Source organism: Convolutriloba macropyga, chromosome 12 (genome assembly GCF_964194025.1).
Source record: "Convolutriloba macropyga chromosome 12, txConMacr16.3, whole genome shotgun sequence".
NCBI classification, from domain to species: domain Eukaryota; kingdom Metazoa; phylum Xenacoelomorpha; order Acoela; family Convolutidae; genus Convolutriloba; species Convolutriloba macropyga.
In genome coordinates, this window is record NC_134479.1 from 7,011,606 (window position 1) to 7,030,126 (window position 18,521).

Consider the following 18,521-nt stretch of genomic DNA (forward strand, 5'->3'; position numbering starts at 1 on the left):
GGTAGCTGACCAACCAGCCTCTCAACGGGACAAGGATGATGGTGCACCTATTGACAAACACCTTTACATAACACTCTTACATTGGCTCTTGTTTCATTTGAAAAAATCCTTGAGAAAATTGATAAACACATTCTTTAGTTCAGAAATTGAAAAAAAATTTGATCGCAGAACTTGACAACAGGTTAAGTTGTCTTTTTGTATAGTAGCCAGACCAAAAACCACTCAAGTTTTAGAAACCACTTGTATGGTGGTCTTCTTACGTTGGCTCTCGTATCAATTAAGCAAGTCTTTGAGAAATTTGACACACACTTTTTGTTAAGTTCAAATTAGAGAAACTTCTTTCTTTAGAGAAACAATTCTTTGGAAATTTCCCATATAAATCAAGAGATTGACGTCTGTTTCTACACAAACACTAAAAATAAATTGTCACAGCCACCAAATAAACTAGCATACATTTTGCAACTCGTCTTTATCATAAAGTTATTATCGTCTTTCATGAAGTTCCACATTTTATTCACCTTTTCAACATTTTTTGAAAGTTTCACATACAAGCTAAAAGCTTGGCATCTATTTTTGCACAAATTGTAAAGCACACTGTCACGGCCACCAAATGAGCTATGATACACTTTGTAACTCGTCTTTTTCAAAATTTATTAAAGAAGGTTTTCCAAGAAATTCGACAATTTCAACTAATTCAACAAATCCTTGAAAATTTCTTATAGAAGTCATTAGAATGGCATCTGACCTCAAGATAACGTGTAAGAAAGGCGCTGAGAAGCTGCTCAAAAATTTTAAGAAAATTCTTTAATCTATGTAAGAAAGGTGCTGAATCCGCTGAAATTGAAATTTTCACAAGTGGTGAGTATATGTAAGAAAGGCGCTGAGAAGCTGCTGAAATTTTGTAAGAAGAGTGTTGAAATTATGTAAGAAAGGTGGTGAATCCACTTAATTTGGAATTTTCACAAGTGCTTAAAATATGTAAGAAAGAAGCTTAATCATATGCTGATTTTATGTAAGAAATGCGCCGAAAGGTGCTGAAATATTTTTTTCAGCGGATTCACCACCAAATTTTCAATTTTCAGCGCATTCAGCACAAATCTTACATAATTTCAGCACATTCAGCGGATTTCTCACAAAAATATCCGCTTACATAGCTGCTGACCACTCGACCCGGATGTGAAATTCGAAGCGATTTCAGCAGCGTCATGCAACCTTGCTTGAAACACAGCCTAAGTAATGTGTTTATGGGCTTACAGGCCCAGGGGAGGGGAGACGCATAATTTCTTAAACTCGAATTTTTACTTTTTATAACTATTTTTTTAATAAATTTATAAATTATGCGTCTCCCCTCACCTGGGCCTGTAAGCCCATTTACACATTACTGGCCTACAAATAAAATAGAAAATTTGGCACAGCAGAAACTAATACTGCAGATATCTGGCTTCTTAGAGCTTGCACGCGAGTGTTTCAACAATTGATGTAATAAGAATCATAGAGTATTTCATAGTAAGATGCTCAATTGATTAAAAGCCAGGAAACCGTATAAAATGTTCGCAAGAAAATCAGAAACATCAACAAATACACAAATGTTATTCAGCCTAACTTTGTTCTAGAAAGCCAAACAAGTAGTAGCAGCAGAAAATCGAGTATTTCATATATAATCTTTGTATGAGATCACCCGTACCTAACTCTAAAGCAAATTCAGTACTAAGTCACATTTTGCACTGAATTTGTCTGATTCAGAGCTAATTCATTGATTCATTCTGAATTATCTTCTGATTCAGAGGATTACAGAATATTTTCTCTGAACTTTGCTCTGATTCAGAGAAGTTCAGAATTCATTTCACATAGTTGGTTCTGAAATCCTTCTGAATCAGTACTAAATCTTGAAACTTCTCTGAAATTGTTCTGAATCAGCACTGATTGACACTGAACCTCACGTACGGGCAAAGACATCAAAATTGATCAGAATCTGAATGTTTGATGCACGTGATCGTTTTTAAGTAACCGCTGAAGTCAATTTTGCGAAGTTAAAGTTAGTGAATATAATTTGTTCTCTTTCAGTAACTGTGCGGAAGACTTCCTCTGCCTCCGTAGACATGGGAGACGCTTCCAGTCTAGCCACTAATGTGTCATCTGCAGAAGAAGTCCAGACTTCATGGCTCAAACAACCCCACTTCATATACCAGGATAGCCCATATAGCCCCGATTTCTCCGGATTCCCTAGAAAGGTACAAAAAATGCCCAGATCTCTTTAGCGCTATTTGAGAATCCAGCGTTGTTTCGGTCCGAAACCAAAACTGTCTGTTTTTCAGACCACTCGGCGAACAAAGTAGTTACAAAGTGTGTGAGTTTTTTTGAGTTTTTTGGTTATCAAATTGTACTTTTATGTATTTTTGTGATCATTGTGTGGACGTAACCGATAATCAGATGAAATTGATCAGACCATATTTGCTGATGTTCAGTTTTTGCAACACTTCTGTCTAAGAAAATACGATTGTAAGGATACCTCTGATTTTTACTTTATTAGAGAAAGTTAATTCGAGCAACTTACGCAGGCTTAGGCCTCGACTAATGAAAAGACCGTGCGCTGGATCCGAAATGGGTATGAAAAGACCAAAATGGTTATGAAAAAACTTTAGCCCAACTTTAATTGTCATCTTGACTTTAGTTCAGTCAATTTCTGCATCTGGATTTAACATTGACACAAAATTGCGTTTCTGGAGTTATATTGCACTCAAGATAACCAAGCTGGATTTCAGCTCAACTCAAATAATATGCTCAACTTTTGCTCGACTTGAAATAATAATTTACAAAAAAAATCGGTCGAGCCATCGTCAAAACACGAGTCAAGCAAAACTCTTTGTTAGTATGAGTCTGCTTTTCAGCCTTGAAAATTTAACGTGCGATTTCTTTCTTACTATGGCTTCAGTTAGAGAAGCTAGACTGTATATTGCCACATGAGTTGGTTGAAAGAAACTAGGTAGTTTAAATGTAGTGTTCTCCTTCCCATTCGCCAAGATGAAATTGTGCCGTTATTCAGTTGTTTTCCCTTCCGAATTTACGAAAAGTTATTTTTTTGAAAAACAATGTAGATTTCTGGTAGTTTGGTGGTTCTCTGAAATACAAAAGATGAAGAAGCGTGCATGCTGACTACCAATTTGCCAAAAATAAACCAAAAAAATTTGTCTATGTTTCAAAATATCGTGAGTTAACTTGCCTTTGGAAACTGTGAATATAAAGACATCTCAAACATTTGAAACCAAATATTTAGAAAAGATAAAAAAAAGTATTCAACAGTCAGATTAATATTCATTTACAGATCAATGCTGGAAAGGCAATCAAATTTGCGTACATCTGACAATAAAGAAAAGCAAGACTCTGCGAATTGGGTACTCGTCCTTAATTGTCCCAATTTGTGGACGGTTGGACTTGTTTTCATCAATAATTTTAGGTGATATGCGGCAAAACACCCGTACTTATCGCTAAGTCAATTTAAAATTGCGGCAAAAGCAAATGCAACTCAGAAGGGACTCTGAACCATGACCAAGAACTGACTCTGAACCATGACCAAGTCAAATTCTAATTGCTCTCGAACGAAACTTAAGGCAATTATTTTAAGCATGTTTGACTTTTTTACGCAAATTTTTTTCTCAACCGTCTTGTTTCGGAACTTTCTATCAAAAACATCTCCCTGAATCACTTTTTCACGCTTGAATTGCTGATTTTTGCGTTGCTTAAATCTGTCTTATTTGAAAATTAGGTCTAATGCTAAGAAAATGATTATAAGGTAAGCTAGAAAAAAGCCTTGTTAGGGTTAATGCTTGATCAATTTGTCCGACGTTAGCCGTTTTATTTGTAGACTTCTCAGTCGTGTGCGCATCTCCGCCAAGACTTAACAAGTATAAGATTTGCCTAATATATAGGGGGAAACGACAAAAAAATCTAGGAAATCATCTAAAATAGATACCGAAAACTTTAAAAAAGGAAAAAAACAAAATGGAAACAATTTTATTTTTGTTCCGTGTTTTAGTGCCCCTAGTTACAAATTATGACGTCGTGTATCACGCTATATTGTAGAAGAGCTCCTGCGACTTGGTGCATTAAAAGTATATGCGTACTAAATGGGGGGGCAAAACGGATTAGATCAGGAAAAATGCTAAACTTAGATTAGAAAACCGTCTTAAGTAGCCCGAAAATCGTCCAAAATAGCCAAGAATTCTTCCAAAAGAGTAGAGAGATCATTCAAAATAGTTCTAAAATTTCACAAGAGGACTGCCTGGAAATTTTCCACAAGCCTGGAAATTGTCCTCAAGAGGTCAGAAACCAACCAAAATGGTGCCAAGAATTCCAAAATTTTATTAAAAAATTGTCCAATTCGGCCAAAAACTTGTCCAAAATAGGTAGGAGAAATTTATTAAAAGATCAAAAATTGGTCAAAGCTCCTCACTAAATAGCAAAATTGTCAGAAATTTGTCAGAATTTCAAGTTTTTTAAAAAAAATTAGCGATGGAAAACGAATGTTGTGGCACATTTTTTTTAACAGCCATTTTTTAACAACCTGCAAGAACCCTTAGATTGACAAGTGGCGTTTTAGATGCTTCAAAACAAAATTTGTAGGAAGTTTGTGACTTCTATGAACTATTTAATCAGTTATAAATTCATGGCCGAAGAGTTTTTGACAGAAAATTAAATGGTGCAGAAAATTAAATCTTGGTTGAAAAGAAAATTAAAAAAAAGGACTAATTCATTAATAATAAGGAATAACGTGAAACAGCGTTCACATTAATCTTTAGCGCAATTAAGTTGAGCCAGCAGCTTCACTGACATTAGTATTAAACAGTTACGAAATTTTTAAACCCAAGTTATCAATTGACTCATTTTGAACAGTATTGAAGCAACCATTCTGGTTTGCTTTTTCCTATAAATTGTTTCCCACTCATTTAACAATTGATATAGAGCTCTTCACTTTGAATCCGGGCTAAAAATTTTTTCATGGCTTTTGATTTTGTAACTTGCTAAATAAACAATTGTTTGCTTCAAAGGTGTTTTCCACTACAATGGTTACCTGACTTATTTTTTTTTGCTTTGATTAATATCTTTCAAGATTTTTGCAAGATTCTTGCAAGACTCTTGCAAGTTTTGAATCATCTTGCTAAGTTATTGCAAAATTTGAAGCAGCTCATCATTATGTAGTTCAAACTAAACTCCTTAATAGTTTTCAAGTTTTCTCATTTTATTCTTTTACTCTTAGTTACTCAAAGACGAAACAGCGCTGAGCCTCTATCAAGTAATTGTGCCTATGTTCAGATATAATTTACTAGCAAGATAACGATCCGAGTTTAACTAGACGTGTATTTATTGTAAGGCAAGTACTCAACAGAATGACATTTCATTCATTTCAATAAGTTCAGCTCAAAATCCTTACATAATAATACGCCGAAACTCCTTAAGAAACTCAATTTTCAGCGCATTTATTACATAATTCCAGCTCTAAGACACCTGAGAGCAGGATTCCGGACTCAACAAACACGAGAATATCTTGGAAGAAAGGCACACAACTTTTTTTTTGAAAATTAGGCGTTTTCAGAGCGTTTCTTGCAAAATCTTAGCGCATTTCAGTGCATGAATTATGGTTTTGCGCATATTTTTGTCAATATTCAGCTCATTTCTCACATAGTTTTCGGAAAATTCATCAAAGTGGGCGGGCGTGTGGGTGGGGAGGTTCAAAATAAAAACTTGTGATGCGATAGCGGACGTTGCCCCCTAAAGTATAAAAGTTTTAACTGAACATTGTAAACAGACTCGTCTGATCAGGTTTTCTAGTTTGTGGGTAAATCTCTGATCTGTGATCAGGTCGTGAGTACTCTAAACTGATTAGACTCTATTCAGCCTGTACAGTTGTTGCCAGAATTTATTGCTGAATCGCGTTTTGACCCCACCTCAACCTGGGTTAACACCTAATTGACCCCAAAGCTGATTAGTTTTTTTTTAGTCAAACTTTTGTTTGACAAAACTAAATTTTTTAGTCAAAAAGTAGAAGGTTTTCATTTTTTTTACTTCAACCTCCAGTGAAAAAGGCACTTGAAAACGGACCATGCGGTCTAATATTGTCCTCTCTAGTGCTACATTTTGCTTTAAGAAAACTGTGTATATAAACCACGATGCTTGTATTTGTAACAGCAAGAAACAATTTATTATCATTATAATTAGACTAATTAATTGAGAGAAATAGTTTCCATGATTTTTCATTAATTTTCAGGTTCTCGTTTACTGGGATGACAGTGGTAATTGTATCCGTGGTCTGGCTCTCACTTACGTTGACAGAGACCAGAATGAGGAGAATTTCTGGTTCGCTGGATCTCAAGCAGAGTAAGTGATATCTCAGATCCAGACCCTGTTGTTTTCAGTGCAATGCTCTCCCCCCCTCCCCCCCCCCCCCCACCTGGCGTGCGATTAAATATTCTGATCTGAGGTCGCTTTGATGCATTCTCAATGTCTGAAATGCCCAATCTATTTACGTGCCTTCTTTCCTTGATTGGTTCTCTTGAATTTGATCTCCCCACTCATTGCTTCAGTCTCAAAAAAATAATTCGAGATGTCCATTGCAAGAAAAGCAGCAAACAAGGCAAAAGTTCTGGAAATTTTTCAGGCGATAAGGCTAAAATTCTGGTGTAAAACAGCAATCGGACTTATTTGTTGCACAAGCTGCAACATCTGCCAAAATTTTTTTCTTTCCTTCTGTTAGAGAAGTATAGGATTTTCAGAGTTTCTAAAGGAGAATATAGGTATAAAACCTGAGTTGCAAAATCAATGTTCACTTTACCAAGGCTGAAGTTTCTCTGATCTCATACAAGGATCATATCTGCTTTCATTACTGTCTAGAACATAATTCTTAGTACAATCCTGATGTGAAACTAACGAAATCATTTATGATCCTTGTCAAGAATCAAACATATTTTTATTCGTTTCAATTACTTTTCTAATTTTTACCGAAAGGGATTACTTGTGAATCCCTGGCATCACTTTGTGATCCCCTAAAATATCCTGAAGTCTAGTGTTTTTCGAAAAATTTGGTGCTACAGGAAAGAGTAAGTATATGTATATGATTAAAGTATTGATATTCTCTGAAGCCAGTTTAGACATGTGAAAGCTCACTTGAGACATATGCAAAGCATGTTTTATGCTTATAATTTTGAATTCGTTTTAGAAGTAGATGTAGCACATTCAAATAGTCAGATGTAGACTTCACATGCAACGTTCTCTTATTAAATACCCTTAGTGACTACATTAAACGGGGATTTTTGCACCAGTCATAATGTTTTATGAGTCATATATGACCTCGTATGATTCAAACCGCATTTTTCATCTTCCACCGAATATGAAGAATATATCATTTTTTCAGCGTTCAAAACTTTTGTATGATTCCTGTATGATTTCCAGGAAATCATAATGATTTTTGTATGGCTACTAAGAAATCATACGAATCATAAATGACCCGGTATGATTACTAAAAATCATAAGACCTAGTATGAAATAAAAAGAAGTTGTATGACAGATAACCATGTACTAACACATGGCTTTCTTGAAACATGTATCAAAATCACTTTGTAGCAACATGGCTTTCTTAAATGGCAAATTTATTGTTAATTAAATACCTTTTGATGAAGCACTCAAGCAATACACCGAAAAGAGATGTTATTTTTCTTCCGACCGATTTCTCAAATGTCTGCTTCCTGCAGGATCTCCTGTGCCATTTACCAAACCGTACACGCTTGGGTTGCCTATTTCATGTGATTTCCTGTTTATAATGAAAAAATCATGTCAAAATTTTGAGGAGCCAGACTTTTGTATCTTTTGTCCCTTTGAAAGCATAAATAAATAGATGAAAAGCTACAAAAATTATTTTTTACTAAATTTGCAGAGGAAAAGCTTTTATTTTTGTATTAGATGCAAAATATAGACTTCACTATTATTGATTTTCAACTTTCGAATTCCTTTTCCGTAATCTCTTTCTATTTTTGGTCTTCTCATATGTTGCGTCCCCTCGAACAAACATATAAACTATTTCAGATTTTTGTAGTAGGTGGGTTACTTTTAGGTCAGCTAAATCATACGTGATAAGAAGTCTGCATGGTAAGATCCTGCATCATTTCTTAAGATTTTGCAATTCGGTTGTCGCAACAATGGAAAAAAAATACAAAAAGGTTTTTTGTTAGAAAGTCGAAAATGATCAGCAGAAAAATCAAAAAGGACCGTTAATATGTGTCACAAACAAAATTACGAAGTTTAGTAAAAAAGTACATCCTTAAAAGCTGTTTTGAACAAATAATTAGTTTGATTTGGAATGATGAGCGTCTCTAAGAAGTTATTGTCTGCAACGTGGGAGTTATTCAGGAACAATTAGCAGTCCAAAAGAGGATGATTATCTACTACTTTATTTGATACGATATATATATTTTTAAACAAAAAAAAGCGTGTTGTAATTGTGAGGAGATAAAACCCTAAAGTTTATTAAAGATTGAATTAGCAATGAATGAGTATCTTCATAAAACCCAATTAGTTTTTATTCCAACAGAAACTTTGTTTTTGAAGCTCTTGAAAGTGTGGAAATGAATGCACAAAAATCTGATCACGATAGTCTAATGAAGGGGCCAGAATTTGGTTAAAGCAAATTTGTCTGGATATACCAAACTTGGTATCTCAACGTGGGTAGTACAAATGAGTAAAAATGAGAACCGCCTCAGTTCTCGTGAGGTCAAAAAATTTTTGTTATTGGACAATTAGTAATTGGGCATATCAAAACCTTTAATACATATTGACATGTATTATATGGAGAAAATGAAACCACGTTATTGTTTCAGCTACAACAATAGTTTATCCCAGAACAGGGAAGAAGTGGATTGGAGTGGAAGTGGGGGTGGATTGGCAAATGTGACAACTCATGTCTATTACACAGCCACCTCTAATTGTCTCAGTGGAATACAGTTCAGGTGAGATAACCCCATTAACGGGTTCGTTTCCTAGTCCAGAAGACCAAACAAAAACGACACAAGAAATCGTCGGTATGTTCGGTCTATTAGGTTCAGAATTTTCGATTTCATTGGATTCGGCATGTTTGGTTTGAAACTTAAGAAATCGGCGGTTTTTCCAGGCATTATTAAAGTTCTTTTGGTTTATAATGCAGTCAAATGTTGTGATGACAATCCAATCACAGGGGTTTCAAATAAACCTGTTAGAGACCATTTCTTCAAGAAAAGCTAAAAGAAGCGTGGAGTTTGAAAAATGTGAGAACGGGCATAACATAAAATGTCAAAATATAAGTAGGATCAATACGAACAAATTGGGGATGTTGTTTGGATAGGCTTTGAATGTGAAAACTAACCGACTGATAACCAAAATAGAAAACGGAAACTATTTGAAAGATATAAAGATGACAAAATTTGCACAGTAAAAGAGGAACCTAATAATTGGCTTTAACTAGGAAGCAATTTGCTTAAAAATTTGGAGTTCACGATGAAAAATATTGTTGAAAAACATGAGCTAGCCTTCCTGGATATAGCAAACTACGTTGATGAACAAAGAACAGTATCATTTAAATGGTACCAAAAGTCAACAGACACTGGAACAATTCTGAATTTCCGTAGCGCGGTCCCCTGCAGCATGAGACAAAATTTGTAGAGCCTGTTCTACTATTCATAGGCATTTTCGATCTACAAGCCACTGGCAATATTTTGAAGAAGCCCTAAAAATCAACGAAAACACATAGTGAAAAAACCAAAATTCGGAAAATTGGTCGTCAGGCGTTGCAAATCAGACCATTGGAAAAATTTTAGGTGATTCTGGAAAGACCGCAAAAACAGCAGAAGAAAGCATCTCAAACGATAAGCTAAAGCAAATGGACAAACGAAAACTTGACTTACAGTATAGAGGCCAATTAGCCATTAGACTTAAAGAAAAGCTACAGAAAATTTTGCATCTTACAATGATCTACATAACACAGAGTTTAAAAACCTGCTTTTCATCCTTAAAATCTAGTTCGGACGAGCATCTAAAGACGCACTTGGTATACAAAATGTCATGCAAAAGACGCAATTCCACCTTTGTGGAATCAAATTGCAGACATAGAACCACAAGGATGGCAGAGCTTCAAAAAAAGACTCTACGGTAGGACAGCATGTACGCAAATATTGTGGTACATCAGGCGCGTTTGATTGGCGAACAATAGAGCACCAGTGCATTGTGCCACAAAAACTCATCACTCTTCGACCAATACATTTTGCACAAAGGAAACCATTGCTGATTGTGCGTGATGAGTACCAAAGCCAGGAGTTTACATTGATATACTAGTTAATAGTTGTCATGTTGCTGAGTTCGAAAATTACATTTGAGCGAGTTAAAACACTGGATCGTTCCAAAATTTTAACGAAACAGTAGAAAATCACTGAAAAACTCAAAAAACGATCTTAAACAAAAAATTAAAAAAACTACTTGCTAAACGAAATTTTAGAAATTTTTGGTTTTATCAATAAGCAATAATCCAAGAACTTCATATTTTACTGTTCAGTTTGCTAGTTGAATTACAATCATTTTAATTGTAAAAAGTATAACGTCAAGTTACATTTTGCCTGCTGTTGCTAGATATAGTGAAAACGTTCTCACATTAAATTTTATGATTGACTGATATTTAACAACTGATTAATTTTACTCCTCATCTCATTTATAAAAATAGTTGAGCAAACGTGGTTGTATTACAGGTAAAAAAATTTAACACTTAACACTTGTAGAAGATTCATTCCATTAAATTAAGCTCTTTGAGACTGGATTTGATGATTAGAAACTATGTACGTAAGCATTTTTCTCAAGATCTCCTGTTGTTTGAAACCTTCCATGCCAACTTTAGGAAACCCAACATACCGAATCTAAGAAACTGATCAAAGCAAAGATTGCAGATGCTAGAAGCAGAAAATGCCGTTGATAGCTAAAAACTAAAGAACTTTTGTCGATTTTCTCCTGCTAAAACTGAACACAACGGTAATTCCTTTACAAGCGATTATTTTGGTCTGAACTAGGGTTGAATTTGCATTTCGAAATTTTTTGCGGGTATAGGAGTCCCAAACAAAACTGTTCAAAATCAAGGAACTTTGCAATCAACGTGAAAATTGAGCTGAATGTTTGCCAAGCTGCGCAAACACCAAAAAGCTTTTGTTAGCGAGATACCAGAATTATCAGGAAAATGTAACCAAAAATATTACAAGACAGAGAAGTTTGGTTTAGGCAAATAGTTTTTTTTCAAGTTTACATGAATCTCACAACATGAAATAGTTCAAATTTAATGTAACATGAGAGCTTTCAAAAGTGATTAATTGCTTAATTGCTCTTAATCGAAGTTCATAGCAGTTAAGGTAAACGTGTGTGTCTTTTTACGACTCGAAGAGGAGTATTGAGATTCCACAGGTTTTTTTTAGCAGAAAGCAAGTTTGTTAATGACTTGAATTTTGACTTATTTCTGTCGAACATTTCCCTCCGTTTTTGATTGTTGACCTCCGGTTCCGAACATTGGACTTTAACAGTAGCTTCGTTTGTAATGTATAGTAATAAGGAACTGCTGGTAATGTTCAAGGAGAAGAGGTCATTTTGAGATTTTTTGTTCCTATATAAGTCACCCCTAATTATCTAAACTACACCGCACAAACCCCCCAACACCTACCTACCCCCTCCACCAACTACCCCAGCACTACTATCAACCTCTTCAACCTATCTACCCACCCACCCACCCACCCACCCACCCACCTACCCACCTACCCCCCCCCCCCCCCCGCCCGCCCCAACTTACCTCCCCCACTTACCCCTACCCCCAAACTACCCCCTGCCTTCACCTAACTACCCCCCCCCCCCCAACTACCCCAGCACTACCCACCTCCCCAACCTATCTAACCACCCACCCCAACTAACTCCTCCCGCACCTAAAAAATTGCCGGCATTTTAAAAACACTGTAATGAGGTTTGTTGGGCTACTTTTGTTTTTTTCCCGTGTCTATTTTGATGTTCTAATTTCGGCTAGATTAGGTTAGAAATTATAAAGCACGACAATTCGAGTCGTTTCCGATATTCTACCGGCTAGGTTTTTTAATGCAAATCTTTCGCTTGACAATTTTGCGCTTTTCTTCTAGAACATTCTTTGACTTCTCAACTGACTTTTTCACGCTTTCGTTCTTCATTTTTGAGTGATCTCTATTGCTCCGAAGTAAAGCTAGTATAAAATCGGTTGCAGAATAGGAGAGGTAAGTGATTTGTACAGCAGTGGTTAGTGCTTGAGGATGTGGATCGGGAGGTGAGTGGTTAGAATCCCGGTTGGTGAGAAGTTTTTTGCATCCATAAAGAAAAATTGATCTAGGCTACAGCCCCTAAATTAAATTGCCTATCGTCTGTCGTGTAAGAGCAATTCTTCCGACATTTGTCGGTTTATGTTAGTTATTCATAGGAAGGAAACCAACACAAACAAATGGATTTAAAAGTGATTATAACAGCTTGTAAATTTTTGATGAAAATTACCGTGCTGACTCTTGTTTATGCCACTAGAGTAACAGTTAAACGCTTGACAGTACCATCAAAAGTAGGTGAGACATGAATTAGAGATGTAAACTTGACATAACGTGAACAAAAAGTGTACTTTATCACCTTTAATTTGTTAGCTAGAGAGAAGATGTCGGTAACAAATGAAGAAAAGATAACATGTCAAGAAAACAACAAAAACACATAGTTTCGAAGATTTAAGAGTCAAAGAAGCGTACCAAAGAATAAATACAATTTGTCATAGATACCTACTACTACAGACACTGTCAAAATTGTGCTGACATAATTTGATAAAAAGTCTGGCATACCAAAAAGAGGAGGTTATGGTTTCAGAAACACGTGTTCAAATTTGTGGGTTTGATCATTATATGTAGAAAATTTGCCGAAGTTGTGGAAATGCTAGAATGTGTAGAAATTGTTTGAAATAGGCTGCCAGCCGCAAAATTGGTTTTCAGCCCATTTCCAAAAATTGGTTTTGAAATTGATTTTCAGCCAAGGCAATCCGCAACTCAAAAGTTTGCAATAAGACATCCCGTAACCACGTCTCTAAACAGAACAGATCATAAGACTCATTTGCTAACTAGTTAATATGTGCTTATAGTATACGTGTTTACAGCCCGGGTCGAGGTGTCACCGCCTTTCAACGCAAAGTTATGGAAGATAAGCGGTGAATGCGGAAGCCATAAAACTTTTGAAGTTGACCAAAATAATTCTCGTTAAACATAGTGCATTGTCTTTAAGGAAAAAACTTTACAAAGATTTCAGTGTAACTCGTTCCAGGTCTAACTCCAGCAACGAAATCAGCGGGTGTTTGGGTCCGGCAGTCACGTGTGACACTTTGGCCTTTTCCCAGCCGGCCTCCTCAGGCGATGACCCTCTCTTTTACCTGTACAGTCTAACAGTGGGAACAGATGCGAGTGGAGATTTCATTTACAACATGAGTGGACAGTATGCTTCTATTGGTACGTGTTTAACTTTCGCAAAATAAGCATTTTTCATTTTTTAAATTAAAAGGATTGTGTTGGAACTTTTATATGAATTAAACATTGATGCGAATTTCACGTTCGCGAAGAAGTTTTTCAGTGATTTTTTGGGCTAACATAATTTAATTATAATGGAAATAAAACAAATTAATTCGCCTCAAAGTTTTTGTTTTCAATGTTCTAACCAAATTGAAACCAAAATTTATCAAGATTTTTTTTTCAAATGACAACAAACCAAATTGGAATATATAAATCATGAAAATGATTTTGAAATTAAAAAATTACACTGAAATGACAAAAGTTTCTTCAGTTTTTCAGTCATGCTTATAGTTTGCGTCTGATCAACTTTCTCTTAAAAAATAAAAACACATCCGAAAGACTCCGGACACGACTCTAAGTCAAAGTTTAGCCTCATAATCTTACTTACAGAAATTATGTACCACTCTATTAAATAAAGCCAACACCAATCTGAATACCACAATTTAAACAAAAAGTAAAGGAGTATAATAGAAACGGGATAGTATAATAGAAATAGGAATAAACTCTGATTGGTAGTTTTCTTTCATCATTCTTAGTAAGATGCCACTCCAAAGATCACCACTTTAAGTGCAGAGTCGCTTATCAATATTTTGCAGATCTTGCCAGTTTACAAGCATAGGAGAAAAGCAAAACCACGAAAAAATTAGGACAAATAAAAAGCCATAATTTGTTCTCAATTACAATTGTTATCCACTCACTATCTTAATACAAAGGAAAAACTAGATACGCGGATTTTAAGTAAAATTTGTGTCCATTCGTAAGCAAGAGTTTGATGAGGCGGATAATGGTCAGTATTATTTGCTGTTGTTGAATTTAACAATTGCAAAAATTACTGACAAAGTTTTGATTGCCTCATCGGTTTTTATAACCATTTACTCATATACTAATGCAATATATATATCCATAAATATCTTTTGGCAAAATGTTTGAGGTTTTCTGATTTATTTGAAAACAAGGAGGCTTGATAATGTGCGCTCGCACATAAAGTTCCGACCCCGCTCATCCACATTTTTGGCATAAATGTCTACCACATGAGGAACAGATAGCAAACCTCCAAAAATTCAAATTAAAAAAAATCTGTTTGAACAAAAGCATCGCCTCCAACGCAAGTAACTCAGTGGACTGAAAAATACTGCTTTAGTTTGATGATGTTTGAGGTTTTCTGATTTATTTGAAAACAAGGAGGCTTGATAATGTGCGCTCGCACATAAAGTTCCGACCTCGCTCATCCACATTTTTGGCATAAATGTCTACCACATGAGGAACAGATAGAAAACCTCCAAAAATTCAAATTAAAAAAATCTGTTTGAACAAAAGCATCGCCTCCAACGCAAGTAACTCAGTGGACTGAAAAATACTGCTTTAGTTTGATAAGATCAGTCGTTATTACGAAAGCAAGTCAAGACGAACAACCAAATCAAACAAATAACATCCAACATTAATTACATCCAAAATTTTGATCATGTAAAAAAAAACTCAGTAACAAGGTCACAATATCCTCGGTCAAAACTAAAACTGAACAAACTACCTTACTAGAAAGATATGGGACCACTCACTAAAGAGGCTCGGTAACAAAAATTAAAGAAGAACAAAGAACAGCAAAGATTAAAAATTGGCTTATATTTTTAAAAACAATTAATTTCAAAGTAATGAAAACCATTAGAGAACAATTGAAAACATCCAACATTTTTATAACCACATACCTCTCTACAGAAGAGCAATAAGACAGGTCAGTAATCAGTTTTTTCTCACAATGTGGTTACAAAAAGAACAACAAATAGACACAACAAAAAATTTCAATTAAAACTTAGTTTTTTCGTATAGCCATATTTTTCCGCTCAGAAAATGTTCAATTGAGCCTTTTTCTAACGCCAATAAAGTTGTGTAGACATCTCCAGAGAATAGGACCTCTCATAAGAGTAGGTAACAAGTCGACCAAAAAAAGAAAAAGAAAAAAATTAAATAATTCCTTTTTGTTTCGAAAACAATTAATTTCGAAGTCATGAAAGCCATTAGCTACAAAATGAGATAATAAAATAGGTTCATCTTTTCGCCTAAAGGCGGCGCTTGAGACCTGTAATTATCCAAAATGTTTTACGTCTACAAACAGAACGTTATATATAGACTTTAGTTTACTGTTGTAAAAATTAGTTTACTTTTTGTGCGAAAAACCCTTGTCAATGCCAGTAAATTCATAACTAATTAGTTCCAAAAACATTAGATTTTGAAAACTTGCACCCTCCCTCGACAGCAATAACGCCACGTGTGCCTGTAATTAATGAGACTAGGTAACAAATAGACAAAAAGAACATAAGTGGGAATTTAAACAAAGTTAAAGAGTTTTTTTGTTTTCGAAAACAAGTTGTTTCAAAGTCATGAAAGCCATCAGCTATCTACTCAAATCAAATCAAAAATGTTCCCACCCATAAAAATCCAACGAGACTTGTCATTATCCATGTATAATCATACGACTTAAAAGACAAAGTAAAAACGACAATTAAAGAAAATTGTAAAAAAAATCAGTTAAATTCTTCGAGAAAGGTGTGTCCAAGCCGTTACAACCATAATCTATGCCTTTCAAGATCTTTAGTTAACATAAAAAAGATCGAATTCTTTTTAAAAAAAATACCGACTGATACAATCCAAATTTTTTTTTGGATAGTAACAGTCCGAGATTGGACTAAAACCAGTCTTGCTATTTCTCTTTGTCCATTTAGAGCACTCAATTGATTGGAATGCTTTATATCTCGATAATATGTTAGTTAAAAGATCGAAAATAAAGGCTGCGTTTTTGAGAATAATAGAGTAAAGTTAGCAAAACATGGCAAAATTTAGATTCTTGACTACTCTCAATGAAATTAGAAGTAAAACTAGCTTTCTTTGTAGTTTACAAAGATTGTATCTGTTTTGTTGGGTGTGTCCTTCCGTCAAAATTATTCAAAGTGGACTAAAAAAGCCTGTTTCGCGCAATTTTTGATGAAAAAGGCTGAATAGTGAAATATTTAGCCAAAACTTTTGCCAAAAAAATTATATCAGATTAGTCAACAATACTTTTGTGTCTCTAAAAATCAAATCAACAGTAGAATTGTTATTATTTTTTTTACAATTTTTAGCAAAATTGATGAAACTTTAGCCAAGAAATTCCGGAAAAGGTGAATAAAAACAACGAAAATTTGTATATTATTCACAAAAATTGAAACCTCGATAACTCCCTGTAAGATACGAAATTCCAAAAAAATCTTTTTCAATTCCATGCTCCACGCTGGAAGGGCTTTTTAATGATACCACTCGCAACTCTCTGCGATGAATATATCGATCGGTCAAAATTGTCTGAACAAAGAAAAACCCATTTGAGTATATAGTTCCTCCCCCCTGAAGAGGAGTCGGAACAGTAAGTTTCATATGCTGCGTTGTTTTTTTCAGTGATTTTTGAAATGAAATTAACTTTTTTCTGTTCAAATAATGGGTTTCGGAAGCAACGAGAAGAACATTGTTTTCTTTTTCTATAATAACTGTGTTTCTAGATTTTTTCTCATTGAATGACTAGGGAAACGATAATGAGGGTAGAAATGCCGTGAACCAAGATCCAAACAGGGACCTTTAGATCTTCAGTCCGACGCTCTCCCAACTGAGCTATCACGGCTGACTAGAGCTCCGTATCCAACTTAGTAACTGATTTACTGTTCCCAAAAACAATTTATTCCTGTTCTGGTCTAAAAGTAGATGATATAATTTCATGGGGGGGGGGGCATAATGGAAAAACCCGAAGTTTCTTCAATTTCAGATAATAATAATAATTATATATGGTTCTATACTGTTCATACTTGATTTCCTCAGTATGATCTTTGTATGAAACCAACGAAACATACAAGATCCTTTTTATAATTACAAAGAAATCATATTTTTTCCTCAAATTAATTTTGATTTTTATCGGCGAGGTATCACTATGTGATTCCCCGGCAACACGTTTTGATCTGATTTTGTATTGCAATACCTTTTGCAAAGTTGGGTTGTAAATGGAAGAATAAGTCTTTCAATAGTTCTAAAGCTGTCATTTTTTCTGAAGGCGGTTTATTCCTATAAATGATCAGTTATTAGATACATACAACAAAATTATGCTTCTAACTTTAAAATCGCTTACTAAATGCGTATAGAATCCAATTGCGGATTGCACATACGACATATTAAAATTAAATGCTCTCTGACTACATTATATGGAATTTATAAGGCGTTAGTCAAGGTTTTATGCACCATATTTGACCTTGTATGAATTTCAAGAAATTTTTTAGATGTTATTTGAATACGAAAGTCATATAGTTTTCAGCTTTTATTTTTTTGTAACATCGGTTTATGATTTCTGAAAAGTCAAATAAGATCATACAACTAGTAAGAAACCATACAAATCACCTATAAACCAGTGTGATTACTAAGAATCATAAATGACCTAGTATGAAAACAAAGATAGTTTAAATATCCGTGACCTGGGATGTGTTTGATTGCTTGTGAGTGTTTCTGAGCGTCTTTGAGAGTGTTTGAGTTTGTTTGTCTGTGTTTGCGAGATAGCACTCATTGTTTCGATTGACGATAAAGTAATTTTGCATCAAGCTTTCTTACCAATTCGAAACGTTAATTGGAGACGTTATTAAGAGTGACGCTTTTCATAACTACTGCCAAGGACCATTAGCGCAACCATAAGGCGATTTGGGAATAAAAGTTTTTAATATATATACATATATATATATATATACATATATATATATATATGTATGTATGTATATATTTATATTTATATATATATATATATATATATATATATATATATATATATGTATGTATGTATATATTTATATTTATATATATATATATATATATATATATATATACATATATATATATATATATTATATATATATATATATATAT

General features: G+C 34.5%; 1 protein-coding gene across 1 annotated transcript in view; it reads left to right on the forward strand.

Annotated features, from left to right (window-relative positions):
* The window catches only part of LOC142350958 (uncharacterized), a 94,612-nt gene that overhangs the window by 52,132 nt on the left and 23,959 nt on the right, over window positions 1-18,521 (forward strand). The window contains exons 15-18 of the mRNA XM_075402985.1: window positions 2,065-2,231; window positions 6,263-6,372; window positions 8,865-8,993; window positions 13,357-13,538. Coding sequence (XP_075259100.1) covers window positions 2,065-2,231; window positions 6,263-6,372; window positions 8,865-8,993; window positions 13,357-13,538 — 588 coding nt within the window. The remainder of the gene's footprint in view (window positions 1-2,064; window positions 2,232-6,262; window positions 6,373-8,864; window positions 8,994-13,356; window positions 13,539-18,521) is intronic.